General features: G+C 52.9%; 1 protein-coding gene and 1 long non-coding RNA gene across 3 annotated transcripts; both read right to left on the bottom strand.

Moving 5' to 3' along the window:
* Positions 1–8: 8 nt before the first annotated feature.
* On the bottom strand, positions 9–23,548 carry PFAS (phosphoribosylformylglycinamidine synthase). Of its 2 annotated transcripts, none has more exons than XM_062216040.1 (28): positions 23,443–23,548; positions 21,299–21,457; positions 21,079–21,214; positions 18,821–18,926; positions 18,253–18,442; positions 18,060–18,165; positions 17,586–17,726; positions 17,382–17,506; positions 17,118–17,246; positions 16,524–16,655; positions 16,257–16,385; positions 10,575–10,648; positions 10,340–10,496; positions 9,268–9,329; positions 8,985–9,146; positions 8,631–8,744; positions 8,386–8,517; positions 7,889–8,119; positions 7,532–7,712; positions 7,361–7,444; positions 6,994–7,149; positions 6,696–6,815; positions 5,914–6,059; positions 5,593–5,800; positions 5,380–5,471; positions 5,184–5,298; positions 2,785–3,105; positions 9–2,689 (listed from the first exon to the last, which is right to left on the bottom strand). In XM_062216040.1, exons 2-28 carry the CDS (start codon positions 21,438–21,440, stop codon positions 2,379–2,381), a joined length of 4,002 nt encoding a protein of 1,333 aa, XP_062072024.1. In that variant the 5' UTR covers positions 21,441–21,457; positions 23,443–23,548; the 3' UTR covers positions 9–2,378. The 2 variants fall into 2 exon arrangements, with proteins under 2 accessions (XP_062072024.1, XP_062072025.1); XM_062216041.1 differs by having other exon boundaries at positions 21,299–21,454; positions 23,443–23,515.
* Positions 23,549–23,691: 143 nt separating this feature from the next.
* On the bottom strand, positions 23,692–27,958 carry LOC133777201 (uncharacterized). Its single transcript, XR_009868505.1, has 3 exons — positions 27,925–27,958; positions 24,861–24,986; positions 23,692–23,775 (listed from the first exon to the last, which is right to left on the bottom strand). It is a non-coding gene; the product is annotated as an uncharacterized LOC133777201 (long non-coding RNA).
* Between the last annotated feature and the right edge of the window lie 31 nt (positions 27,959–27,989).

Genomic DNA, 27,989 nt, shown 5'->3' with positions numbered 1-27,989 from the left:
AAGGCAGAGAGATTGACAGCTGGGGCGGGACCAGGCTGAAGTCAGGAGCCAGGAACTCTATCCAGGTCTCCCTCATGGGTGGCAGGGGAGCCATTGCATGCTGCCTCCAAGGGTATGCAATAGCAGGAAGCTGGAACTGGAAGCAGAGCCAGGGCCTGACGCCAGGCACTCCAGTATGGAACACAGGTATCCCAAGTAGCTTCTTAGCTGCTGCGCCAAATGCCTGTCCCAAGCTTTACTGATTTTTATCATCCATATTTGTATTTTTTCATGTTTATTGAGTACATAGTAGGTGCTGGGCATGGTGCAAGGTGTTAGGTTATTAGTCTTGGGTGTTGTTGTAAATGGTTTAAGGTTTGTAGAACTCAGGCATACAAAGTGGAGGTCATCATTATCTGGAGTTTACGGCTTTTTTTTTTTTTTTTTTTAAGATCTACTTGATTTCAAAGGTAGAGAGGCAGAGCTGAGACTGTCCATCCACTGGTTCACTCTCCAGTGGCCCCAGTAGTCAGGCTGAAGCCAAGAGACTGGAACTCCATCCAGGTCTCTCATGTGGGTAGCAGGGGGCCAAGCATCTGACCGGTCTCCCACTGCTTTCCTAGGTGCATTAGCAGGGAGCTGGATCAGAAATGGAGCAGCCAGGACTTGAACTGGCACTCACATGGGATGCCAGGGTCACAGGCTATGGCCCAACCTGCTGCTCCAGTCCCAGACATATTATCTTTGAAGTTCCACTCGAGCACTTTCCATTACCTTTAACCCCTAGATTGGCACCGACTTCCAAAGCTCCGCTATAGGTGGGTTAATGATGAATTTATAACGAGACAACCAGCTGTGTGGTCTGGCATCCTTACAGGAAGCAGGTGAGTTGGGATTTTGTCAGATGTGAATGATAAAAAGATACTACATAAAGCTCAAGGCCACTGGAAAGGCTGTCCCTGGAGGTTGAACCAGGACAGGAGAAATGGGTTGGAGAAAAGTAGTAACACACTGAAGGTACTGCTGACTTGAGATCTGGTGCCATAGAAGGAACAGCAGGGTGACAGGGAGCAGCGTACTCGCATAAGCGTTTGGAGGCAGAGCAGATCTGGGTGATGACAAAATCCAAGGAATCACTGGGGGAAGTGAAGTGAAATAGGGCCGATGGAACCCTTCTCCCACCTGCTGCACCACAAGGCCCACCTATCAGTCTCTCCCCCTCCAGGCCCTTCTGCCCTCAGAGATCTGAGATTCCAGTCTGTTCCCAGGGAAACTCCTTTAATTAAGATGTCGAACACTTTTGGGCCAACTGATTGACCAGAGGGACCTCTGTACAACCCTGAGAGCAACGGAGGCCACGGACGACGTCACAGGTGCCAGCAAGAAAACCTTCATGGATGCTGGTTCCGAGGAAATGTGACTGCAGGACGGTGGGAAGCAGGTGTAGCCCCGGGGAGCAGGGTCTCCCGGCTGTACCTTACAACAAAGAGTGTGACCCTAGGCAACTTCACTAACCCTAACTCTCCCTTTGTTAAGGAGAGGGTGGTCAAGTGCCTCTGCTGACCTTTTGTGAGCATTCAGTGAAACACACACACAATGCCTAGCACCTGCCTGGCTCTGGTGCTATAGACAGCTATTCTTTCAGATTCTTTCAGACCACAAGCTTCCTGGGAACAGCGAGGCTGTCTGGCACAGTAGCCTAATCAGCGAACATGAATGGAAGGAAGAGGTAGGGCTCCAGCGCCCTAAGGCTCTGATCCAGGGGTGAGGGTGCCATGAGAACCACTTTTATCAGCAAGGGGGCTGCTACAATTAGGAGAAGCAGCTACTGGGAATATGGCGCTCAGGGGCCAGCACCAGACTGGCTGCAGGAAACCTTGTCAAGGAAGCTTCTGCAGAATTCCTTACACTCAGCACAGCTCAGCGTTTTAGCAGGACAACAGGAAGCTTCTGTTTTCCAGATGAGAATATGAGGTCACAGGGCTGAGCTGTACCTTGTGTGCCCCTGGCCCCATCCTCTAACCCCCAGGGATGAGGAAAGGGGACACAGAGCATGGCTCGGAGCCCAGAGGAGGGAGCTAGGGCACGATGTGGCTGCTGCTTATGGGGGAAACGAGGGACAGCCTGGGGAACCCCTCCCTGCACCCTGACTTCCCACCACAGGCTCCCTCCTCTGAGCCACGTGTCCTGCACATCAGAGCAGAACTGAAAACAGGCGGCAGCGCAAGGCAGAAACAGATGCAGTCTCATCAAGTCCCCTGGGATGTGGCTGGCACTGTGGTCCTTGTCTGTCCGAGATCCTTCTGGAAACACAGCTGCCCCTGAAGGGGTGGTGGCATGGAGAGCAGAGCAGCAGACCCTCAGGGGACGGCCAAATCATGAGGCCTGGTGAGCCTCCCTCAGCAGCTTCCTTCCTGGGTCCAGTTTCGGGCATTGATGAAGAGCTGGAGCCAGGGGGAGGCGGTCAGGGTGTCAAATGGAGGGGGCCGCCAAGCCCACTGCCACGGCCTCACAGCCCGCTCAGGGTGAGGCATGAGAGCCAGGTGGCGGCCGTCACGGGAGCAGATGCCAGCCACGCCCCCTGGGGACCCATTGGGATTCAGAGGGTACTGTTCTGTTGGGTTCCCATCGTCGTCTGCCCAGTGCAGTGGGGCCAAGCCCTGGGCCTCAATCTGGGCTTGGAGTTCAGGAGAAGAAAATGCCATGTAGCCTGGGAGGAAGGAGAAGAGGAGAGAGTCAGGCTCCTTCATGCCCTCCGTCCAGCCCCTGCCCCGGGACCCTGCCCATGGCTCGCCCCAGCCTGACCTTCCCCGTGGGCGCTCCACACAGGCAACACGGCACCCTCCATTCCTCGCAGCATCACGGATGGCCCAGGACCCACACGAATGCTGGTCCAGCGAGACTCAAAACGCCCGGACAGGTTGTGGCGCAGCAGGAGGCCGGGCTGGGCTGGCCAGGAGTCATGGCCTGCCTCCTCCTCCTTCTCGGGGTCGCCTCCCACCCAGCCCAGCAGAGCCAGCAGCTGACAGCCGTTACACACGCCCAGGCTGAAGGTGTCTGGCCGCTTCCGGAAGCGCCTCAGCTCACCTCCAGCCTGTGGATTAAAGGTCACAGCCGCAGCCCATCCTAGGAGCGAACAGGGAAGTCCAGTGAGATGTGGAAGGCCTCGGAAAAGGGGAAGCCGGAAATGCAGGGGGCAGCCGCTGCACTCTCCCAGCAAGCACTGCCCCTCTGCAGAGCAGGGGTCAAAGTCAGGGAAAGAAATGAGTTCCTCTGTCTGCATCAGATGTTTCCAATTCCTGGCCACAGATGGCCCATGTATTTTTTTGCTGCCAAGAACATTTTCAAAAATTTTTGTTTAGTTGCCTAACACTTAAAAGAATTCAGGGCTGGCATTGTGGCGCTGCAGGTAAAGCTGCTGCCTGTGATGCTGGCATCCAATGCGGGCACTGATTTGTGTCCCGGTTGCTCCATTTCCAATCCAGCTCCCTGCTTTCCCCAAGGAAACACAGCAGATAATGGTCCATGTGGGAGACTTAGATTAAGCTCCTGGATTAGCCCTGGACACTGTGGCCACTTGGGGAGCAAAGCAGTGAATGGAAGACCTCTGTCTATCTCTCCCTCCCTCTCTGTACCTGATTTTCAAGTAAATAAGTAAATTTTTAAAAGAAATTTTAAAAAATAAAAGAATTCAAGGATAGGAGCCGGCATCTCACATGGGCATTGGTTGGAGTCCTGACTGCTCTACTTCTGATCTGTCTTCCTGCTAATGCACTTTGGAAGGCAGTGGAAGATGGTCCAAGTCCTTGGAACCCTGCACCCACGTGGGAGACCTGGATGGAGTTTCTGGCTCCTGGCTTCGACCTGCCCAGCCCCAGCTGTTGCAGCCACTGGGGAGTAAACCAGCAAAAGGAAGAGCTCTGTCTCTGTCTCTCCCTTTGTCTGTGTAACTCTGACTTCCAAATAAATAAATAAATAAATCTTAAAGAATAAGAAAGAAAAAGAGTTCAGAGGTAGACATACATCTACCTGAGCACCTGGGTTTAATACCTGGCTCTGGCTCCTGACTAAAGCTTCCTTCTTTTTTTTTCTTCCCTTTTTTGTAGATAAAGGTCTTCCCTCCATTGGTTCACTCCCCCAAATGGCTGCTATGGCCGGCGCACTGCGCAGATCCAAAGCCAGAAGCCAGGTGCCTCCTCCTGGTCTCCCAGGCGGGTACAGGGCTCAAGCACTTGGGCCATCCTCCACTGTACTCCTGGGCCACAGCAGAGAGCTAGACTGGAAGAGGGGCAACCGGGACAGAATCCAGCGTCCCGACCGGGACTAGAACCCAGGGTGCCGGCACCGCAGGCAGAGGATTAGCCTAGTGAGCCGTGGTGCTGGCCTCAAGCTTCCTTCTAATGCAGATCCTGAAAGGGAGCAGTGAAGGCTCAGGTGACTGGGTCCCCATCACCCATGTGAGAGGCCTGGATTGAGTTCCTGGCTCCTGGCTTCATGGCCCAGCCCTGTTCATTGTGGCCATTTGTGGAATGAATCAGCCATAGAAGACATCTCACTCGCTCCCTCCTTCTCCAACTCTGCCTAATTCTGATCTCAGGGCTGGGCGTTCGGGTATTTGGGGGAGCAGCTGAGATGCTGTTGGTACGCTCACAATCCATATCAGAATGACCTGAGTTCTAGTCCCAGCTCCAATCCCAATTCCAGCTGCCTGCTAATGTGCATGCCAGGGGCAACATGGTGATGGCTCCAGTGCGTGGGTTCCTGACACCCAGGTGGATTCAGTTCCTACTCTTGGCATCAGGCTGGCCCAGCCTCAGCTGTTTTGGATATTTGGGGAATAAACCACTGGGGATGGAAGGTCTTTGTCTGTCTCACGAATAAAATGAATAAATAAATAAACAGAATATAAACTAAGATTTCATGTAAAAAATCAAAATTTGTGGCTTCTTTAGAAAAAATGGAAGGAGCTGGCAGTATGGAGCCACCTTCCAGCAGGACGGTGTGGCAGAGCTGAGCAGCAGCAGGCCCTCGACCTGTGCCCCCTGGGTTGGCACAGCCCCACTCTGCCCAGCTGCCTCATTTCAGTTCCCTCCAGGTATTCTGCAGGCAGCAGTCCCAGAACCCATTCCCCAGCCCAGAAGATAGACGTTCAGGGCACCACTCCCAGAATATGCGGGGAGGGAGGGAGAAGCCTGCACACCCACCTTTGCCAGAGCCCAGGACGTCTGCATAGCTGAAGCCGCCCACGAAGGCCACACCACGGAACGTGTCCAGCCCGATGGCGCCAGAGCAGAGGTCCTGCATGGTCACATCCCACACCTGGCAGGATGTGGCAATGTTGGAGAAGGCACAGCCCGAGGCTGGATCACACCCCCAGGCCTGCCCAGCTTCCCTGCTCACCTCAAACCCAGCCAAGTGGAAGGCGTCAGCCATCTCCCGGTCCCCATTACTGCCCTCTTCTCGAAGGATGGCGACTCGGGGCGCAGGGCCTCCTGGCAGGAGGAGGAGTGTCTCCGGGCTGCCCTGACTCCCCAGGCCCCTGCCCCAGGGCAGGCCCAGCACCCAGGCTTGGGCTCCACCCCCCAGGCCAAACCTCTGCACACATTTCCTCACCAGGTTCACGGGGCACAGAGACTTTGGGAAAGGTGGGGGGCAGGCAGTAGCTGGGCCCTGTCCTCTCCCTCAGGCCCTGTTCCTCCTCTGCCACCCAGCGTGGCTCCGCCTGCAGCCGGTCCAGCTGGAAGCTCGTCTCCTCCCACAGGGCTCGCAGCTGCCCCACAGGCTCTTCCAGAACCACAGATCCGTTCACCGACACGCGGACCTAGGGACGGGCAAACAGATCAAGGGCGAGGAGAAAGGATGCCCCTGCCACGGCTGGCAGAGCGAACCACGGCCTCCCCACTGTGCGCTGCTCTCCGCCTCTTGCTTCCTCACCGTGGCGTGGGGCCCGGCCTCGCCTGTGCGGCCCAGATCCAGGCACTGCAGGCCAGCACCCCGGTAACGCTGCAGCACGGAAGCCAGGTGTGCCTCCTGCACTTCCAGCACCAGGCCTGGCTCCTCAGCAAACAGCACCGGCAACACTGAGAAAACAGTGGGGGAAGAGTCAGTGAGATACAGCCCAGGGAGATGGCAGGGGTAGGGGTGGGGTGAGGGCTAGAGCAAGGGTGTCACATCGGGGGCCATGGGAGGTCTCAGAGGCACGCAGAAAGGAACACAGTGGGTGCCATCCGGTTCAGCTGTCAGAGAAGACAGCATGGGATGCAGGGTCCGGGAAGACTCAGAAAAGGGGCTGGGGGGGACCAGCACTGTAGCGTAGCGGTAAAGCCGCCACCTGCAGTGCCGGCATCCCATAAGGGCGCCAGATCAAGTCCTGGCTGCTCCACTTCCGATCCAGCTCCCTGCTATGACCTGGGAAAGCAGTGGAAGATGTCCCAAGTGCTTGGGCCCCTGCACCCGTGTAGGGGACCGGGAAGAAGCACCTGGCTCCTGGCTTTCGATCGGCACGGCTCCGGCCATTGTGGCCATCTGGGGAGTGAACCAATGGATGGAAGACCTTCCCCTCTCTCTCTCTCTCTCTCTCTCTCTCTCTCTCTGCGTAACTCTGACTTTCAAGTAAATAAATCAATCTTAAAAAAAGAAAGAAAGAAAAGGGGCCAGGGAAACCCCCCTCTTCAGCAGGGGATGAGCTCCACAGAGTGGGGAGGGCGGCTCCTCACCGTCGGCCCCAGGGGTAGGTACATCCACCTCTATCCCGCAGTTGCCAGCAAAGGCCATCTCTAGCAGGCAGGTGACGAGGCCTCCGTCGCTGACATCATGGCCCGAGCAGAGCAGGCGATCTGCAGGAAGAACAACGCTCAGCAACCTTGGGTCGCACACCCCACGGTGCTACCTCACCTCCCGGAGGTCGGCCGAGTACATGAGGACCAGGCAGACAGTGCAGAATCAGAGAGGCCGCCAAGCCCCCCGCCCCATGCCTGGCCCCCCAGATGTCCCTTCCCCCAGGGCCTCACTCACCTTTCAGCAGCCCCTGGGTGATGCAGAAAGCGCGCACCAAGTTCTCAGGAAGGTCCAGGTCAGGAGGCTGATCCCCGAGCTGGGAGAAGCACTGGGCCAGGGCAGTGCCCCCCAGCCGGTGCTGCCCAGGGCTCAGGGGCACGTAGAGCAGACGGCCTGGGAAGACGGTGGAGTGGGGAGGGGACACGGACAGCTCAGCTGTGGGCCAACAAGTGGAGTGCTCACAGCACTGCCATTCCCAGCACGTGTGAGATCCCCCAGGCCACCAGTCCCAGAAAGCACCACAGACCAGAGCCCAGACAAGGGGCTCTGGTCCTCGCAGCACACAAGGACAAACCAAGGACCAAGCTCAGAACACACAACATACCTGTCCCTCCAGGATGCTTGAGGTCTGGGGTTACGGTGGCTGTGATGTCTGGACAGACGGCATAGGCTGAGATAACCAGCGACCCTGCCCAGCGAGGAGTCAGAATCAGTGAGTGCCACAGCAGCCCTGCACCATGACCCCTCCCCTTCTTGCCAGGGCCCCCAGCCTCACCGGGAGCCCGCACAGTCTCAGTGCCGACCCGGGCAGCCATGCTGAGGGAGTCCTTGCCACCGTCCACTGCCACACCCAGGGTCGCCATCACGGCCACCATAGCCTCACAGGCATCAGCCAGAGCTGCACCCTCCCCAGGGAGCTTGGCTGCCCACATCCAGTTCCCACTGCACTTCACGTCCTGAGTGGGAGCAGCAGAGATGGGGGCATTAGAAGGGAAGGGGGAGGTGGAGCACCTAGGGGATGTCCAGGGATGGGGAGGTTACAAGTAGGAAAGAAAGGATAAGAGGGAAAGTGTGAGGCATGTGGAAGGGGCCCAAAGCCTGGGGCAATAGGGAGGAAGGTGCAGGCACTTACCCGGAGGTCGGTGACCAGAGCAAACACTAGGTTGGTGAGGGCTTCAGCCACAGCCAGGCGGGCGGCGACCTTGGGGTCCAGCAGGCTCTTGATTGGCTGCTCTCCCAGGGCTGTGGCGGCCCCTACAAGCTCCTGGTGACTCAGTGCCACCACTGCTACGTCTGCCAGGGGAGTCTGCAGAGGCCCCACACACTGCTGCTGGGCCACCAGGCCACCCACGGAGCGGTCCACCTGTAGAACCAGGTAGGCTTGGTGAGGGGACAAGGGACAGGGACACAGGACTATGGGGGCCTGGCTTCTCCCAGCATACAGACAAGAGCTCTACATGGAGCTCAGAGCAGACAGTAGGGAAACCAGGACATCAGGTGGCCGCCCTGCCCTTGCCACTTCCCCCCAGGGCGTGGAGCACTCCCACTGTCCTCAGTGGCAGGTGGCAGGGTGGGAGTGGGGGGAAGGGAGCAGAGGGCAGAGGAGCAGAGTCAGGGTGCAGCAAGGACCTTGTTGGTGAGGTAGCGCTTGCTGGCCACTGCAGGCAGCCTCAGAACCCGCTCCAGAGCCTGGCGCACACTCAGTCCTGGGGGCAAGGCCAGGGGCTGCAGCACAGGGGGTTCCCTCTGGAGGATGAACTTCTGCAACACAGATGGTAACAGGAGTGAGAGCCCAGGGCGGGGAACACACAGATGTCAGGTGGTCTGGGGAGAGCCAGAGGAGAGATGCACCCTCCCAAGCCCACCTCACATACCTTCTGAGGCATCTTGCCCAGCACCCAGTCGAGTTCCAGGTCCACGGGGGTTGGGGGAGCATCCCCCTGGCCATTTCCTCCCAGAGGACACTGGCGATCATCCACCAGCACAATCTACAGACACAGGGACACCACCCAGGGGGACGAGGCTATGAACTCCAGTGCTTTCCACCTGTAGTGGCCTCCCCGTGAGTCCCTCCCCTCCCCTCCTGCCTATATCTTGTTCCCCACACCTTGTTTGCCACAGGCTCCTACCCTCCCCTGTCTCTCCCTTGACTGTTCTCCCTGTGGCCACACCCAGGCAGACCAAGCCTGCCGGCCCATGCTCACCCCAGAATCCCTGAGCCAACTCACCCTCCTGTCTCCAGTGATGGTGCCCACGAAGCTAGCCGGGCAGCGCTCCCGCACGCTGACGCGAGTCAGGAAGTCCCGGTGCAGGGGCCTTAGCAACAGCGCGTTTGACTCCTGGTACTCAGCCCCCCAGATTTCCAGGGCATTCAGGGTGGGGTCCCCCAGCTGCACAGCCACAGCGGGGAGGAAGAGAGAAGGCGCTCCTGGGTCTCGTGTTGCTGGCAGGAGCACAGGGGGACCCGCTGGGGTGGCGGGGGCACCGCCAGGCTCTAGGGCTGAGACCCACCTGGAAGCGGCTGGTGTAAATGATGGCTCCCGCTGGCTCGCTCAGCTCCTTCAGGACATTGCCTGGTGGGAGGGGTGCAGGGAGAGGTGGCCATCTGGTCACGGCGGCTCCAGGTGAACAAATGGCATGCCCCAGCCTCCAGGAGCCCCTAGCTCCGTGTGTCCCTGCAGGAGCCACGGCTGCGCCCTCCCCACCGACTGTCCGTGACAGAAGGCCTCCACTGGGCTGGTGCTGTGTGTGGCGTAGCAGGTAAAGCCACCGCCTGCAGTGCCAGCATCCCATATGGGCACCAGTTCAAGACCTGGCAGCTCCACTTCTGATCTAGCTCTCTGCTATGGCCTGGGAAAGCAGTAGAAGATGGCCCAACTCCTTGGGCCACTGCACCCACGTGGGAGACCCAGAGGAAGCTCCTGGCTCCTGGTTTCGGATTGGAGCAGTGGCCAATTGTGGAGTGACCCAGTGGATGGAAAACCCGCATGCCACCTGCCTCTCCTTTTCTCTCTGTGTAACTCTGACTTTCAAAGTAAATAAATAAATCTTTTTAAAAAAATAAATAAATAGGCCGGCGCCGTGGCTCAACAGGCTAATCCTCCGCCTCGCGGCGCCGGCACACCGGGTTCTAGTCCCGGTCGGGGCGCCGGATTCTATCCCGGTTGCCCCTCTTCCAGGCCAGCTCTCTGCTATGGCCCGGGAAGGCAGTGGAGGATGGCCCAAGTCCTTGGGCCCTGCACCCCATGGGAGACCAGGAGAAGCACCTGGCTCCTGGCTTCAGATCAGCGCGATGCGCCGGCCGCAGCGGCCATTGGAGAGTGAACCAACGGCAAAAAGGAAGACCTTTCTCTCTGTCTCTCTCTCTCTCACTGTCCACTCTGTCTAAAAATAAAAAATAAATAAATAAATAAATAACAGAAGGCTTCCACCACCCCAACCTTGAACCCGGTTGGAATGCACGGGGGCTGAGAATGGGACCCAGGTCTGAACAGTTGGTCAGAGATTTTCAAGGCCTCTCCCTAAACCAAGTCCAGCAAGAGAGCAGGGAGGCCTGGCCCCTTGTCCTAATCCCTTTCCTCACCATTGCCACCGGCACCCTGGTCATGGAGGCTGCAGATGGGATTCCTCGTGGGGGCCTCCACACACGCTCGGATCACGCGATTCATCTTCTGCTCCATCTCCGGGTCTCCCCGCTGCACTGCTCCGTAGTCCAGCTCGCTGGCGTTATCTCCCTGCACCTGGGGGACATCGGGCTCGGCTCAGTTCAGGGAGGCTGGGAGCTACCAAGTCCACTCACCTGTGCCCAGGGCACTCACCTGCACCGACGAAGCTGCTCCACCCCCAACTCCAATCCTGTAGACAGGACCCCCCACCTTTACAACCTCCATGCCTGCGAGGAAGGAGGGCAGAATCAGAACACGGGGCAGCCACCAGAAGAGGCCTCTAAAGCAAGGCAGCGTGGGGCGTGCGTTTGGCCCAGTGCTTAAGACACCTGGATCCTACATTGCAGGGCCCGGGTCTGAGTCCCAGCTCTGTCCGTGATTTCAGCTTCCTGCACCCTGGGAAGCAGCAGGTAACAAGTAGTTGGGCCCCTGCTGCCTACATGGGAGACCTGGATTGGGTTCCTGACTTCCAGTTTGGCAGCTGCGCGCATTTGGAAAGTAAACCAGCAGATGGGAGATTTTTCTTTTTCTGTATGTCTCTCAAAATAAATTAATGTTTAGAAATTTAAAGGAAGGCAGTATAAGGAGAAAGGAAGTTCATATTATGGCAGCAGGTGCTTTAAGAGTTCACTGGGCTGATGGGAGAGTAAATTGGTACCTCCCTGGAGGACAACGTTATGACAATCAAATCATAAATGCATATATCCTTTGACAGGGTAAATACACTCTGAGGAATCCATCCTACATATTTATAAATACACATACAAAGTCAACTATGTAGGAGATTAAAAACTGCAATATTACTTGCATTAATAAGCAAAGTCAGGAAATAATGTACACACTGAGAAAAAAGAACTGATTAATTATCGTATGTCCATACAGTGAAACACCAAGTTACCAGAAAAGAGTATTACATATGAATATGAAGAAGTATATGATTCTATCAATCCGAAGCAACTGCCAAGATACTGTACTACATAGAGAAAACAAGGTGCAAAAAAGAACATTTAGGAATAAATTTAACAGTAGAAATACAGACTTACACACTAATGACTACAAAACATCTTACAGGACCTACACAAGGGGCAAGCATTGTGGCTCAGCAGGTTAAGCCACTGCCTGCAGCTCCAGCACCCCATATGGGCACTGGTTTGAGTCCTGGCTGTTCCACTTTCAATCCAGGTCCCTGTTAATGCACCTGGGAAACCAGCGGAAATGGCCCAAGACATTGGGTCCCTGTCACCCACATGGGAACCAGGATGGAGTTCCTAGCTTATAGTCATTTGGAAAGCAAACCAGTGGATAGAAGATCTCTAACTTTGCCTTTCAAATAAATGAGTTTTTTTTTTTTTTTAAAGACCTATACAAGTAGAAAGACACACTACCTTCATAGAATGAAAGAGTTAATATTGTTAAGATCTTTATGAGAGAACAATACTGTTCTAATTGAGCTGCAAATTTAACGCAACCTTTATCGAAATTTAGGCTGTATTTTTTTTTTTTTTTTTTTTTTTTGCAGAAATTGATAAACTGATCCTAAAAATCACATAGAAATGCGAGGGACCTAAAATGGTCAAAACAATCTTTCAAGAGAACAAAATCAAAGGAGTTATTCTTTCTATAAGTTACTAAATGGGGCTGGCACTGTGGCGTAGCAGGTAAAGCCACTGCCTACAGTGCCAACATACCAAATGGGTGCCGGTTCAAGACCGAGCTGCTCCGCCTCTGATCCAGCTCTCTGCTATGGCCTGGCAGAGAGCAAAAGATGGCCCAAGTGGTTGGGACCCTGCACCAATGTGAGGAACCCAGAAGAAGTTCCTGGCCCTGGCTTCAGATTGGCCCAGCTCCAGCCATTGTGGCCATCTGGGGAGTGAACTAGTAGATGGAAGACCTCTCTCTCTGTCTCTACCTCTCTCTGTAATTCTGTCTTTCAAATAAATAAAATAAATCTTAAAAAACAAAAAAAGATGTGGCATTAAGGATGTGGAGAAACTGGAATCCTCATACGGGGAGTGGGATTAGAAAATGGTAGAGCCACTCTGATGGGTGCCGGGTTCTAGTCTCGGTTGCTCCTCTTCCAGTCCAGCCCTCTGCAGTGGCCCGGAGTGCAGTGGAGGATGGCCCAAGTCCTTGGGCCCTGAACCCACATGGGAGACCAGGAGGAAGCACCTGACTCCTGGCTTCGGATCGGCGCAGCACACCGGCCACAGCAGCCATTTGGGGGGTGAACCAACAGAAGGAAGACCTTTCTGTCTCTCTCTCTCTCTAACTCTGCCTGTCTATCTAATAAGGAAGGAAGGAAGGAAGGAAGGGAGGCAGGAAGGAAGGAAGGGAGGCAGGAAGGAAGGAAGGAAGAAAATGGTAGAGCCACTCTGGAAGACATCCTGGCAGTTTCTTGGGAAGTAGTTCTCACATGACCCAGCAATTCCACTCACAGTTAGATACTCATGTTTCTGAGGACATATGTCCACACACACACTTGTATTCGAATGTTCATAGCAGCATTATTCCCAACAACCAAACACACATGAATGAATAAACAAAGTATGACATATCTATACATTGGGATATTATGTAGCCCCAAAAAAGAATGAAGTAGGGTGAGCATTTGCCGTTTGATGCTGTGGCCCACGTTAGAGTGCCTAGGTTTGAGTCCCAGCTCCTTGCACATGTACCCTCAAGTAGGTGGGTCTTTGCCACTCATGGGAGACCTGGATCACTTTCCAGTTCCTGGCTCTAATCACTGTGGGCATTTGGGGAGTGAGCCAGCAGATGACAGCTTTCTGCCTGTCTGCCCTTCAAACAGAAAAATTAAAAAGGAAAACAGTTAAAAAGTAGGGGATACAGTGGGTATTAGGTACAGTGGTTAAAATACTATTGAGATGCCATGTCCCATGTCAGGCTGCCTGGGTTCTAGTCCTGGGTTCAAGTCCTGGCTCTACATCTGATTCCACCTTCCAGGTGGTATACACCTGGGAAGCAGTAGGTGATGGCTCCAGTATTTGGGCCCGTGACACCACATGGAAGACCCAGACTGAGGTCTAGAATCCTAGGCTTCAACCTGGTCCAAGCCAGTACTGTGGGCCTTTCGGGAATGAAACAGTTGATGGAAAACCTTTGTTTCTCAAGTAAATAAAAATAAATTTTATACACACACACATGCACACACACACATATATATATATATTAAAAGAGGTTCATCATTGAAGTCCAATTTAAAAAAAAAAAAGGCACCAGTTTGTGTCCTGGTTACTCTACTTTCAACCCAGCTCACTGCTAATGGCCTAGGAAAAACAGCAGAAAATGGCCCAATTGCTTGGGTGCCTGGCACTCACGTGGGAAATTCAGATGAAGCTCCTGGCTCCTGGCTTTGGTCTGGCTCAGCACTGGCTGCTGAGGCTATCTGGGGAGTGAACCAGTAGATGGAAAATCTCTCTCTCTCTGTCCCTGTAATTCTCTCTGTCTCTGTAATTCTGAGTTTCAAAATCAGTAATAAGTCTTAAAACAAAACAAAACAAAAAGGAATGTGGGGGCCTGGTGTTGTTGTGCAGTGGGTTAAGCATTTACTTGCAGCACTGGCATCCCATATACTAGTGCTGGTTCAAGTCCCAGTTGCTCTGTTTCTGATTCAGGTGGTCCAAGTACTTGGGCCCCTGTCATCCATGTGGGAGACTAGAATGGAGTTTCTGGCTCCTGGCCACACCCTAGGCCAGACCTGGCTGTTGCAGCCATTTAGGAAGTAAACCAGTAGATAGAAGATCTTTCTGTCTCTCTCTCTTTTTGTTGCTTTGCCTTTCAAATAAAATCAATACACCTTCTAAAAAATTTATTTTTATTTTTATTTTTTTGACAGGCAGAGTGGACAGTGAGAGAGAGAGAGACAGAGAGAAAGGTCTTCCTTTTTTCCGTTGGTTCACCCTCCAAGTGGCCAAGGCCGGCGCACTGTGGCCGGTGCAATGCACCAATCCGAAGCCAGGAGCCAGGTGCTTCCTCCTGGTCTCCCATGGGGTGCAGGGCCCAAGCACCTGGGCCATCCTCCACTGCCTTCCCGGGCCACAGCAGAGAGCTGAACTGGAAGAGGGGCAACCGGGACAGAATCCAGCGCCCCAACAGGGACTAGAACCCGGGATGCTGGTGCCACAGGCAGAGGATTAGCCTAGTGAGCCGCAACGGTGGCCTCTAAAAATTTTTTTAAAAAGGAATTAAGTAGTGATACATACTGCAATGTGAATGAACCTTGAAAACAAGATGCTACAGGGCCGGCGCCGTGGCTCACTTGGTTAATCCTCCACCTGCGGTGCCAGCATCCCATATGGGCACCGGGTTCTAGTCCCAGCTGCTCCTCTTCCAGTCCAGCTCTCTGCTGTGGCCCGGGAGGGCAGTGGAGGATGGCCAAAGTGCTTGGGCCCCTGCACCCACATGGGAGACCAGGAAGAAGCACCTGGCTCCTGGCTTCGGATTGGCGCAGCACCAGCCGTGGCGGCCACTTGGGGAGTGAACCAACGGAAGAAGACCTTTCTCTCTGTCTCTCTCTCTCTCACTGTTTATAACTCTACCTGTCAAATAAATTAAAAATAATTTTAAAAAAATAAAAAGAAAACATTATGTTAGGCCTGCGCCGCGGCTCACTAGGATAATCCTCCGCCTTGCGGCGCCGGCACACTGGGTTCTAGTCCCGGTCGGGGCACCGATCCTGTCCCGGTTGCCCCTCTTCCAGGCCAGCTCTCTGCTGTGGCCAGGGAGTGCAGTGGAGGATGGCCCAAGTGCTTGGGTCCTGCACCCCATGGGAGACCAGGAGAAGCACCTGGCTCCTGCCATCGGATCAGCGCGGTGCGCCAGCCGCAGCGCGCCAACCGCGGCGGCCATTGGAGGGTGAACCAACGGCAAAGGAAGACCTTTCTCTCTGTCTCTCTCTCTCTCACTGTCCACTCTGCCTGTAAAAAAAAAAAAAAAAAGAAAAAAAAAAAGAAAACATTATGTTAAGTGAAAGAAACCAAACACAAAAGGCTACATATTGACCACCCCTTTGTATGAGATGTCTAGAGCAAGCAAACCCACAGAAACAGGAAGTAGATGAGTGGCTGCCAAAGGCTAGGAGATGGGGAGTGACAGCACAGGTACACAGTTCCTTCCTGGGGTGACAAAAATATTCTGGAATCTGGTGAGCAATGCACAGCTCAGTGAACAGCCTGACCACCACGGATTTGTACATGTTCAAAGGGTGAACTTCATGGTGCACAACTTACATCTCAACAAAGCGGTTATTTAAAAAACACATACATTATGCCATGTATTTAATATACACATGAACACCCATCCAAGGTGTTTCCTTCTCTAGGGGGGAACCAGGTGGCTGGAGGCCAGGGGATGAACAGTATTTGCTGTATAACATTTTCTACCTTTAGAATTTTAAGCCTTGTGACTGGGTCACCTATTCCATAGATGGCACCTTGACTTTATCTCGATTCTATCACAGCACTTAGCACAGTGCCCAGCATACAACGGGCACTCAATAAATGTTTGCTTGATTGAAGTGCACTAGGAGGTGCTCTTTCAGGGCCCCTGGCACATGGCAGGTACTGAATAAACACTGGCTGCCTTGACTTAGCAGGGTGTGACCCAGAACACAAGGGTGTGGTGAGGAGGGCCCCTGCCATGCACAACCTGGAGGAGACACCAACACAGACTGGCCTAAAGCTGGGTCCCGCCTTGACAACTGTACTGGGCAGAAGAGACACGAGCCACATTGGAAACTCACCACTCCAGTGTCCCCTAGCTCCCCCTCCTCTGCAGCTGCACTGAGAAAGCTGGCTGGATCAGACAGGGGGTTCTTACCTGGCTCTGGAGGCTCCTTGCTCACATGCTCGGCCTCCATGGACCCAATGCCCCCACTAAACATGATAGGCTTGATCCACTCACGCCGTGGGCCATCTGGGAGCTGGAGCCCGAAGGAACGGGCAAAGCCTGGTGCACGGACATTAGAGGGAAGACAGACAGAGACCAGTTACCCAGTTCCCCCAGTAATGACCCAATACCCCTGCCCCTGGGTCACACGCCCCACCCAAGCCCCTCCGAGTTATCCCTCCACACCCCCAGCCTCACCAGCCAGCACTGGTTCCCCAAACTTGTTGCCATAGTCAGATGCCCCGTTACTGGCCTCAATGGCAACCTCCAGGGGCAGGGCAAAGTTCCCAGGATACTGGAAGCCGGGATCCTCCCAGGGCAGACTGTATCCTGGGCAGGAAGGAGAAAGTGGAATGGATGGTAGAGATGGGAGCCAGCATCCTCAGGAACGGTCGAAGCCACCAAGGACTAGCATGTGGTTGGGATTTCAGGAATGGGTACAGCCTGCTGGGAAGCCCTGGGCTTACTTCCCCCCTCCCACACCACTCTCCCTTCTGACTCACGCCAGACTTCTTCCGACTTCCTGAGGAACTGGATTTGGGGCCAGGCGGTGATTATAAGCCCAGCCTGCTCTCATGCTTTCTGACTTGAGTGCATGCTACTTTCTAGGGGTGCTTGTGCAAAGCCAGTCTGGCTAACTTGATCTCTGCAAGCCTACACGGCCAGCAACGTAGAGGCCTCCCTCCCAAGGAAAGGCACCCAGGAGACCCTTTAACCTAAGAGGTAAAAGCCATCCGCGCCCACTGAGACACGAGTCTGGAAGGAAAGGCGGGTACAAGAAGGAGCTGGGACCTGGGATGTGCAGGTTTCCAAAGCAATAACCAGCAGTGCCGGCCACCACATGGGCCCCACGGCCTGTGCACTGGACATCTCGGATCCGGCCCCCAGTGCCCGTGGTGGCACCACTGAAGGGGGCCACCCCTGCAAAGAGAGAGAGCAGGAGAGGTATGAGCATGCAGAGACAAGTCCCACCCCGACCACCCCCACGGAAAATCAGAACCACCAGCTCCTCTATCCCAGGCCTCTACCCCACTCCCAATCCCATCTGTCCCTCACCTGTAGGGAAGTTGTGAGTCTCTGCTGTGAAGACGACGTGTCTCAGCCCCTGCTGTTGCTGGAAGGGGCTTGGCTGTGTAGGGTCCGCAGGCCGCAGGAAATGGACCTCCTTCCCCCGGATTGCGCTGTGGACACACCCATTCTGGCCCTGCTTCCTGCCCTCCCCCAGGCACAGGGCCTCCCCCAGCCTAGGGGACAGCTCACCTGCTGTTGTCACAGAACTTGAGGATATTGTTGGGGTTGGAGGACGCCTGGGTGCTCATGATGGACTCGAACAGCGAGTGTGCCAGCTGCTGCCCGTCCACATGGAGCTGACCTTTGAAGAACCAGTGTCGGCTGTGTTCGCTGATATGGGGAGAGGAAGGCAGGGCAGAAATGGGGTGATCATCGCTCAGTGTCATGTCCTCTCACCAGCATTTAACAACACGAGTTATGGGCAACTCATACTGAGATGACAGATCAAGATATATTCCAAAAAGTCATCATCTTGGACTACCTAGAGCAACAACGAAGCCAAAACCATGATCCAAATGAAGCCACCTGGACTTCCGGGGTAGCCCAGACCCTGAAGAACTCAGGCGGCCCCGAGGCAAGGGAGTGCCGTGAAGGCAGGTCGCCGTGGTCTTCCCTTCCACCCTCTGCAGGCTCAGATGTCAGAAGGACCCCATTCCTCCTCACCTATTGGACTGAGCCAAGTCAAAGGCCTCCACAGTGCTGGGGTTCCGCTGTAGCTCCTGGAAGCGTTTGGTGTAAAAATCCAGGTCCCAGGAGTCTAGGGCCAGGCCTAGGAGACAAAGCCCAGAAGGGCTAACGGTGGGACTTGGACCGCACAGGCCAAGTCTCAGTCCCTCCTCCAGGGAACCCTGCTCACCTAGCTCCCGGTTGGCCTTCTCTAGAGCACAGCGCCCCTCAGCCAGGATATCAATGGGGCCGTGGAGCGGGGCTGGGATGCTGTCAGGGGAGAAGCTCTTGATGGGGTGGGGGAAGTGCTGCTCCGTCATCCGGTCATGGAGGGTAGCCACAGCAACAGCCTCCACCTCAGCCGAAGGAGGGTGGGTAAACTAGGGGATGGAACACACAAGGAGGCAGAGGGGTGGAAAGTTAAGAACGGAAAGAAACGCCCCACCTTCGGCCCTCTAAGACCCGCAGGGATAGCCCACTGCCACCCCATAGGGCATCTCTGCTCAGATTACAAAGGCATGTCCCTTCCAGGCGTGAATCCATGCAAGGAGACACAGGTGAGTGAGAGGAGCACGGGCTGGGTTTCCACCCCCTTCACTCCTCAACCAACTTCCCTCGTGCAGCGAGCAACCTGCACAACCACACAGGACAGCCAAGAGCCAAGAGCTCCTTCCTCTGCTTCTCCTGCTATTTCTCTAGAGTTTAGGACCTAATCACTTATCTCCGGCTCATCTTCTCCTAACTGCCCGCTGCCTCACCGAAAGCCGGTAGCGCCGGGTAACCTCCACACGATCCACAGCCCCCAGCCCAGCAGCGTGGCACACGGACACAATGTTGGTGGATGTCGGGGTGGAGAAGTTCAGCCTGAGGAGTGTACCAGATGATGGTTAGGACCTGACAGCTCCCAGCATCCTCAGCTGGGAAAGGGGATTCTGCCCATGGCTATCCAGTCATCTACCCACCACCACCCTCTTACCATTACATTAGCCTCTGGGCTCAGACTGGGGACAAAAAAACCTGCTTTCAAAGGTCACTTCAATTAAACAGTAAGTGTTCTTCTGGCACCAAAACTGCTTTGCTTTCACTGATTTTTAATTCTATTATTGTTTTTTATTTTTAAATTTATGGGGCCAGTCTGTGGTGTAGAAGACTAAGCTTCTGTCTGCAGTGTCGGCATCACATATGGGCCCTGTTCAAGTCCCAGCTGCTCCACTTCCTTTTTTTTTTTTTTCTTTTTAATTTTTGACAGGCAGAGTGGACAGTGAGAGAGAGACAGAGAGAAAGGTCTTCCTTTGCCGTTGGTTCACTCTCCAATGGCCGCCACGGCCAGTGCACTGCGGCCGGACACCGCGCTGATCCGAAGGCAGGAGCCAGGTGCTTCTCCTGGCCTCCCATGGGGTGCAGGGCCCAAGCACTTGGGCCATCCTCCACTGCACTCTCGGGCCATAGCAGAAAGCTGGCCTGGAAGAGGGGCAACCGGGACAGAATCCGGCACCCCGACTGGGACTAGAACCTGGTGTGTCAGCGCTGCAGGCGGAGGATTAGCCTGTTGAGCCACGGCGCCGGCCCCAGCTGCTCCACTTCCAATCCAGCTCTCTTCTATGGCCTGAGAAAGCAGTAGAAGATGGCCCAAACCTTTGGGACCCACACCCATGTGGGAGATCTGGAAGAAGCTCCTGGCTCCTGGCTTCAGATCAGCCCAGCTCCGGCCATTGCGGCCAATTGGGGAGTGAACCAGTGGATGGAAGACCTCTCTCACTCTGCCTCTCTTTTCTCTCTGTGTAACTCTGACTTTCAAATAAATAAACATCTTTAAAAAAAAATGGTTAAGCCTCTGTCTGCAGTGCCGGCATCCCATAAGGGTGCCTAATTCAGTCCCAGCTGCTCCATTTCCCATCCAGCTCCTTGCTAATGCGCCTGAGAAAGCATCAGAAGATGGCCCAAGTGCTTGAACTCCTGCAACCACATGGGAGACCTAAAAGAAGCTCCTGGCTCCTGGCTTTGGCCTGGCCCAGCCCCAGCCACTGTGGCCATTTGGGGAGTGAACCAACAGATGGAAGATCAATTCTCTTTCTCTCTCTGTATCTCTACCATTCAAATAAACCAATAAATCTTTTTTAAAAAATTACTTTTTCATTTATTTGAAAGGCAGATCAGACAGTGACTAACACAGAGAAAGATCTTCCATCTTCTGGTTCACTCCTTAAATGCCCCTAACAACTGGGACCAGCCAGGTTGAAGCCAGGAGCCTGGAACTCCATCCCGGAGCTCCCACATGGGTAGCAGGGACCCAAGGATTTTGTCTATCACTTGTTGCCTCCCAGGGTGTGTACCAGCAGGAAGTTGGAATTCAAAGTGGAGCTTGGGGGCTGGCACTGTGGCACAGCGGGTTAAAGCCCTGGCCTGAGGTGTCGGCATCCCATATTGGTGCCGGTTCTAGTCCTGGCTGCTCCTCTTCTGATCCAGCTCTCTGCTATGGCCTGGGAAAGCAGTAGAAGATGGCCCAAGTCCTTGGGCCCCGCACCAGTGTGGGAGACCAGGAAGAAGCTCCAGGCTTCGGATCTGCGCAGCTCTGGCCGTTGCGGTCAATTGGGGAGTGAACCAGCAGATGGAAGACCTCTACCTTTCTGTGTCTTTACCTATCTCTGTAACTCTTTCAAATAATTAACATAAATCTTTAAAAAAGAAAGTGGAGCTTGGACTTGAACCTAGGCACTCAGATATGTGATGTGGGCATCTCAAAGGGTGTCTCAACTGCAGTGCCAAACAGTTGTGCCTGCTTCAACTTTAACTTCCCAGGACACAGCTCGTTAGACTTCTAGAACACTCCGGGAAGCCAGCTCTCTTCAAGGGCAGCTACCCAAACGAGGAAAGCATGTGGGATGGAGTGGAAGAAAAACAAATCTTCCCAGGATCCCAAAAGTACAGAAACGGAAGCAAAAGGGGTTGGCAGTGTGTTTCAAACGAATGATACGCCTTGGAATGATAAAAAGGTGCTTCAGGACCACACACTTACCTGGGCCCGACCTCCAACAGCAGGTCATTGGCGCCGGGGATGAGCCAGGACTCCTGAGCAACATCATCCAGCAGTAAGGGGCAGCCAAACAGCCACATCAGCTTCTTCATCTCCTTAGCACTTGGGAGGGCCTCGCCTGCAGGGAGAAAGGGCAAGGACACCTCAAGACACTGCCCCAGCACTGGCGCACCTCCCCCAAGAATCCAGTACCTGAGCCCACCTGTCCAGTTCACGTTGTAGCACAGCTCAGTTTCCACGCCCTGCAGCTCTGCCAGCTTCCCCTGCAGTTTTCTTCGAGTGTGTCCAGAGGCTGCCCCCTCATGGCCAGAGGGCCGGACATAGAAGCGAAGGACCAGGGCCATCTTGGCAGCTGTCCCTGCTGGAGAGATGAGTTGGGTTCTTATAAAGTAACTTATTTGAAGTTTCAGGGACAGCTGAAGCATTTAGGATGAAGTAGAGAAAGAAACAGGGGCAGACAAACACAGTAACCTGAAAAATATAACTGAGGATTTTAAATAGCCCTGCCAAATGCGGGCTTTAATAATGTGAGGGGTGGGCAGGTGTTGTGGTGTAGCAGGCTAAGCCATCCCCTGCAACACCAGCATCCCATGTAAGCGCCAGTTTCAAGTCTCGGCTGTTCCACTTCCAATCCAGCTCCCTGCTACTGTGCCTGGGGAAGCAGTGGAAGATGGCCCAAGTCCTGGGCCCCTGCACCCACATGGGAGACCCAGACAGAGTTCAAGGCTCCTGGCTTCAGTCTGGCCCAGTCCCAGCTGTTGCAGCCATTTGGGGAGTTAACAGAGGATAGGAGGTATCTCTCTCTCTCTCTCTGCCTTTCATATGAATAAATAAATCTTAAAAAAAAAAAAAAAGTAGTAGTAGTACATGTACACCCTTGACACAAGTTCCTGAAGCACCTGTTTCCTGGGCCCCAGTGTTGGAACATAAGAAAGTCCAGGTACACAGAAGGAATAATGTGTAATTTCTACTCTGCTCTCTGTGTTTCTGTGACAACTCAGCAGGCTGTGGTCGCTGATACATGTTCTGCCAGTCAGCAGGCCCAGAAAGGCTGATACATTTTCTGCTGGGGGACTACTTGCCTAGTGGCCACTACTGTGGAAACCCCCTATAAAAGCCAACTCAGAAACTTTGTTGGCTGTTGCTGCTTCTGCCACCATGCTGGCTAAGGAATGTCCCAGGGTCAGCGCTGTGGCATACTGAGTAAAGCCACCACCTGCAGGGCCAGCATCCCAAATGGGCACCAGTTCTAGTCCCAGCTGTCCCACTTCCGATCCAGCTCTCTGCTGTGGCCTTTATGGAAACCAGTAGAGGATGGCTCAAGTCCTTGGGCCCCTGGTGTGGGAGATCAGGAAGAAGCTCCTGGCCCCTGGCTTTGGATCAGCTCAGCTCTGGCCGTTGTGGCCACTTGGGGACTGAACCAGCGAATGGAAGACCTCTCTCTCTTCCTCTGCCTCTCTGTAGCTCTGCCTTCAAATAAATAAATAAATCTTTATAAAAAAAGAATGTCCCGTTGACTTATGGCTCCACAAGTGTCCTTCCAGCTCCTGGCCCATGCAGCGGGGCTCAGATCCAACATCCAGCCGACATCTTAGGAACAAGACAGAGGCCATTTCTGCCCTCATGTAGCTTACCTTGTACTGAGGGATTCAGGCAAGCACCCAGACATTTCATGTCCAGCGAGTTTAAGGCCAAGGAGCTGTGTACCTCCTGGCTGCTAGGATTGGAACATGAGTTGGTTCCCACATTCACGAAGGATATTAATTCCCAGATAAATCAATGGCACTATAAAGGTGGAAACAATCCAGTTACGGTGATTACAGGTGGGATCTGTGTAAGAGTCATGGGGGTCTACGAAGCGGTTGGTTACAAAACGTTGAGTTGTGAGAGCGGACATTTAGCCTATAGTTTAAGATGCTCGTACACATCCCACGTCGGAGGGCTGGATCTGATTCCCTGCTCTGGCTTCCGACTCTAGCTTCTTGGAAATGCAGACCTGGAAGGCAGCATGATGGCCGAACTGATTTGGTTCCTGCAACCCATGTGGGATACCTGGATTGAGTTCCCAGCCGCTGGAGGCATTTGGAGAGTGAACAGGCGAACAGGAGAGCGCTCTGGCTTTAAACAAATAAGTAAGAGCCTGAGTCTGGCCCAGCTGCTCTCTCCCTCTGCTCCCTGGCTCGACCCCTCCGCACTCCGCACTCCACCACGGCCATCCTCATGAGAGGCCAAACCAACGGCGCAGCCGATCTCGGACTGGAACTTCCAAAACCGTGGGCCAACACAAACCACTCAGTTTTCTCATTGTAGTAACGAAAAGCCCCACGCTAAAGTAGCTCTACTCACGTGGAAGCTGCTTCAGCTGTCCCGAGTTCCTCGAATCTTGGCGCGCCGCTTACGTCATCCGCGTGCGCCGGAGGCCGTGTGGGGTCCTCGGCGACGGTGCGACTACGCCCCGCCCACTTCCTCCGATCGTGGGCGGGGCCGCTGTAGCCTGAGACGCGCAGGTCTTGGGCGAAATCGTTCTCGCTGCGTCTTCTAACTCAGGGCTGTGAAGCTGCCGGACGTTGAGTTCCGTGGCCGCAGTTCTCCAGTCCCCGTGCATGCTCTGAATGCGGGAAGCGGCACGAGCGCCTGCGGGACTGTCTCCTTATTCCTTCTCTCTTGGCTTTCTTGAACCTGCTTTTCCGAATGAACAAATTTAATTCCCGGGAGAGTGGGAGACACTCTTTCCATAGTCTTGCTAGTTACAGTAACAATAATAACATTCAGCATCCATTGAGCGAGCCACATTACATGTTATGTGATCTTTACAAACACCCTGTTTTAACAAACGCAGAAGCTAAGACTTGCTGCAATCACTTCTTCAGTTTTTTTTTAATATATAAATTTATTTGTTTATTTGAAAGGCAGAGCTAACAGAGGGAAAGAGAGAGATCTTCTTCCATCCTGTGGTTCACTCCCCAACTGCCCAGCCTTGGCCAGGCTGAAACCACGAGGCTGGAACTCCAGCCGGGTCTCCCACGTGGGTGCAGGGGCCCAAGTACCTGGGCCATCTTCCACTGCTTTCCCAAGCACATTAGCGGGAAGCTGGATCGGTATGGAGCAGCCAGGATTCGAACTAGCACTCATATGGGATGCTGGAGTTGCAGGCTATGGCTTAAGGGGAGGCACATTAACACTGCCCCTTACTTTTTAGTTTTGTAATTAAAATCTTTAGTACTTTTCTATCGATGTGCATATTTTTGAACATTTAAAAACGCTTTATAATGCATGAATACATGTTTGTGTTAGGCCCTATGAGAAAACAGATGGCATGCTCAAAAGGGTCTAATAAGTAAGAACTTGCTAGAGTGTGTTTACAGAGCTATGGGCAGGGTTAAAGAACCCACAGTGTACAGCAGCGACAGGGAGGGCACAAAGTTCTTACTACTCCTGGTCTGAGGAAATAGTGTTAGTAGCTGGGGACGTTGGAGCCATGGAGAGAGCAGCCAACAGGACAAATGAAGCCACTGTCCTAAGTACATTGTTGATGGAGAGGAGATAATTCCTGGGTTCTCTCATTTGCTCACGTCTGGGACAAATTATCATCATCTTTTCATTTGCCAGACCTACCCTGAAGCCTTAGAATAAGGAGATTGGAGTGGCACAGCTGTGCAAACACACAATACCACTGCCTTTTAAAAGCTTTTTAAAGATTTTTTTTTTTTTTTGAAAGGCACAGTGATAGGGAGAGAAAGAGAGAGAGACAGAGAGAGACTGACCTTCCATCTGCTGGTTCAGTCCCCAAATGGCTGCAACAGGCAGGTCCGGTCTCCCACATGAGCAGCAGGCGCCCAGATACTTGGGCCATCTTCCACTGCCTGTCTTCCCAGGTGCATCAGCAGGAGCTGGATAAGAAACATAACAGCTGGGACTCCAACTGGCACTCTAATAGGATGCTTGCATCATGAGTGGTGGCTTACACTGTGCCCTCTTTCTTTCATTATTTTTAATTGGTCATTTCAAAGTTACAGACAGGACCACCAAACAATAGAAAAACAGCTGATTAGTCAACATTTGGCTCCTCAGGTTACCTATGGGGAGGGGCAGGGAGGAGGTAAGGATTAAAGCAGGGAACCTGATTATCAGCCAATTGAAACTGGTCCATTTGCGATATTCTGCAGTTATCTTTCTAGTTCTGATTTCTGAGTAGGTTGGATAAACAGCTTAGTTTCAGCATGGTGAACTTTAGCATGAATAATGTTACTTTGATTTTTAGCCTGGTCTGTTACTTAAGCAGAATTTAAAACAATGGCCTCCTGTAAATTACGTTGAATAGACTTCTTAGCTCAAGCCTGATCCACTGAGGTGGCCTCCTGTTCTCTTGTGCTCTTCTCATTTGGTCCTTTGTAATAACACCAGATTAAATTCCCGAGCAGATATTTAACCACATCAGTAGAAGTGAGAGTAAGGGGAGAGGATCCAGTACAACTGTCTCTGGTCACCGTAGCTTAAACTGTAGCCTCCCTCTTATGAACCATAGAAGTAAATCCTGGGATAGGCAGGTGTTGTGGCACAGCAGGTTAAGCAGTTGCTTGGGATACCTGTATCCCATATCAGAGAGCTGGTTCAAGTTAGGGCACCTCCACTTCCAATCCAGTTTCCTGCTAATGCATCCTGAGAGGCAGCAGATGATGGTTCAAATGGTTGGGCCCCTGCCACCCAAAAATGCTTGCAAGCAAAAGAAATGTTTAGGTTTGGGACTTTGATTAGGCTTAACAGGCATTCTAACAAGGAGGCCAGTGTGGTTTGAGTGCAGTAGAGAAACTTCCCCTTCTAAGGGAGTTTTTGTTGTTGCTTTGGTGGAAGAAGAAGAAACGTATCTCTGATGTGATAAAGACCTTGTCACCACAGTGCATACCTAGTTTATAGAATAAGGAATAGTTTGCATCCAAAGTGAAGTCGAATTACAGGATATCCTAACTTGTAGAATTGAACAGTCTTTATTTTCCTACTAAAGGACTGAAGTATTGCTGTTGCCTAAATGTTTATACTTACTCTACTGTAGTCAATGTGTATATAGTTCCACAGAGGATTTGGCTAAAAGAGTATCATGGACTGAAATGTCCCTCTCTCGCCTTACCTCCTCAGTCTCCTCCCCTCTCCTCCAGCCTCACTGACTTCACTGTTTTTCCTCCCACCACCAGACCTCTTGTTTGTTGATCCCTCTGTCTTTTCTTTCTTCCCGATCCCCATCATTCAAATCCTTCATCTCTTTCTTCATCCTCCTTTTTCAGCAAGACCTTATCTTTACAATGGGACACATCAAACCCTGAATTTTCTATTTGCCTTGAAGTAACACCTTAACAGTAGGGACTCCATTTTAGAGCACCGGAGACTCCATCTTGAGACAGCCCACCCCCTCCTCCACTGTGAGATTCTGGTCTGAAACCATGATCTAAAACTCAGACAATAACTGTACTCATACAATGACAGTACACTGCATCTCACTTGGCAGAGCATAGAAACTCGTTAGCATCCTCAAGTTCAAGCTTAATTAATGTTAATTAATGTTAACATTTTATTTTGTCTATAGTCAAGATTGTAATTCATATTTGTTTCCGTTAGGTCTCCTCCTATTCTGCCCCCCACCGTGGTTTTTGCCATTAAAAACCCTGTTGCTTTGACTGCCGGAAATAAAGGAAAAAAAATTTTTTAAAGATTTATATATTTATTTGAAAGTCAGAGTTACACAGAGAGAGGAGAGGCAGAGAAAGGTTTTCCACCCAATGGTTCACTCTCCAACTGGTTGCAGCAGCTGGAGCTACACCGATTGGAAGCCAGAAGCCAGGAGCTTCTTCTGGGTCTCCCACATAGGTGCAGGGGCCCAAGGACCTGGGCCATCTTCTACTGCTTTCCCAGGCCATAGCAGAGAACTGGATCAGAAGTGGAGCAGCCGGGTCTCAAACTGGAGCCCATATGGGATGCCAATGCTTCAGGCTAGGGCATTAACCTGCTGCACCACAGCGCCGGCCCCAGCAAAGGACAAATTTTATCAATGTACGGTGCTCCTCTGTTTGCACTTGCTCAGGCACAGCAGTCTTTTCATAGAATTTTTTTTAAAACTCTCCACACTTTACTATACTATTTTTTTTTTAATATTTATTTATTTATTTGAAAGGCAGAATTAGAGAGAGGCAGGGGCAGAGAGAGAGCAAGAGGGGTCTTCCATCCCCTGGTTCACTTCCCAAACGGCCACAATAGCTGGCACTAGGCCGATCGGAAGCCAGGAGGCTGGAGCTTCGAAATTCCAGGTCTCCCACGTAGGTGCAGGGGTCCCAGGACTTGGCCATGTTCCATTGCTTTCCCAGGCACATTAACAGGGAGTTGGATCGGAAGTGGAGCAGCCAGTACTGCAGGCAGCGGCTTTACCTGCTACGCCACAGCACAGGCCCCTTTTCCTGTTTATTTTTAAGTCTGTAAGTTCCATGTGAACAGGGATTTTATGTTTTGTTCACTGCTATACCCCCAGAAACTCGGAATGTGCCTGCGCACCGTTGAGTGAGTTCTATGAACTCTACTGCCTACCAAGCTGTGGAATGATCGGCTCGTTGACCGAATTAGCAACAGAAGCCTTCATTAATGGATCCACGGTTACCAAGTTATTTAGCAATAAGCGCTTTTCTAGGCTCAGAATACGAAGATAAATAGAACACGGCTCTTGACTCCTAGGAGCTCACAGTTCAGTGCGAGAAACAGAAAAAAAAAAAAATTGTATCATTGAGTTAAGGCTTTAGCACAAAAGAACGAGTGTCCCGGCAGCGTTAGGGTGCAAACCCTTCTCACCTTGGCAAAAGCAGAGCTGGACCGCCAGGAGGCGCCCACGGATGACGTCACGGGCGGCCCTCCCG

Source organism: Lepus europaeus, chromosome 18 (genome assembly GCF_033115175.1).
Source record: "Lepus europaeus isolate LE1 chromosome 18, mLepTim1.pri, whole genome shotgun sequence".
Classification (NCBI taxonomy): domain Eukaryota; kingdom Metazoa; phylum Chordata; class Mammalia; order Lagomorpha; family Leporidae; genus Lepus; species Lepus europaeus.
Note: the sequence above shows the minus strand (reverse complement) of the source record. Positions and strands in the feature narration are given on the sequence as shown.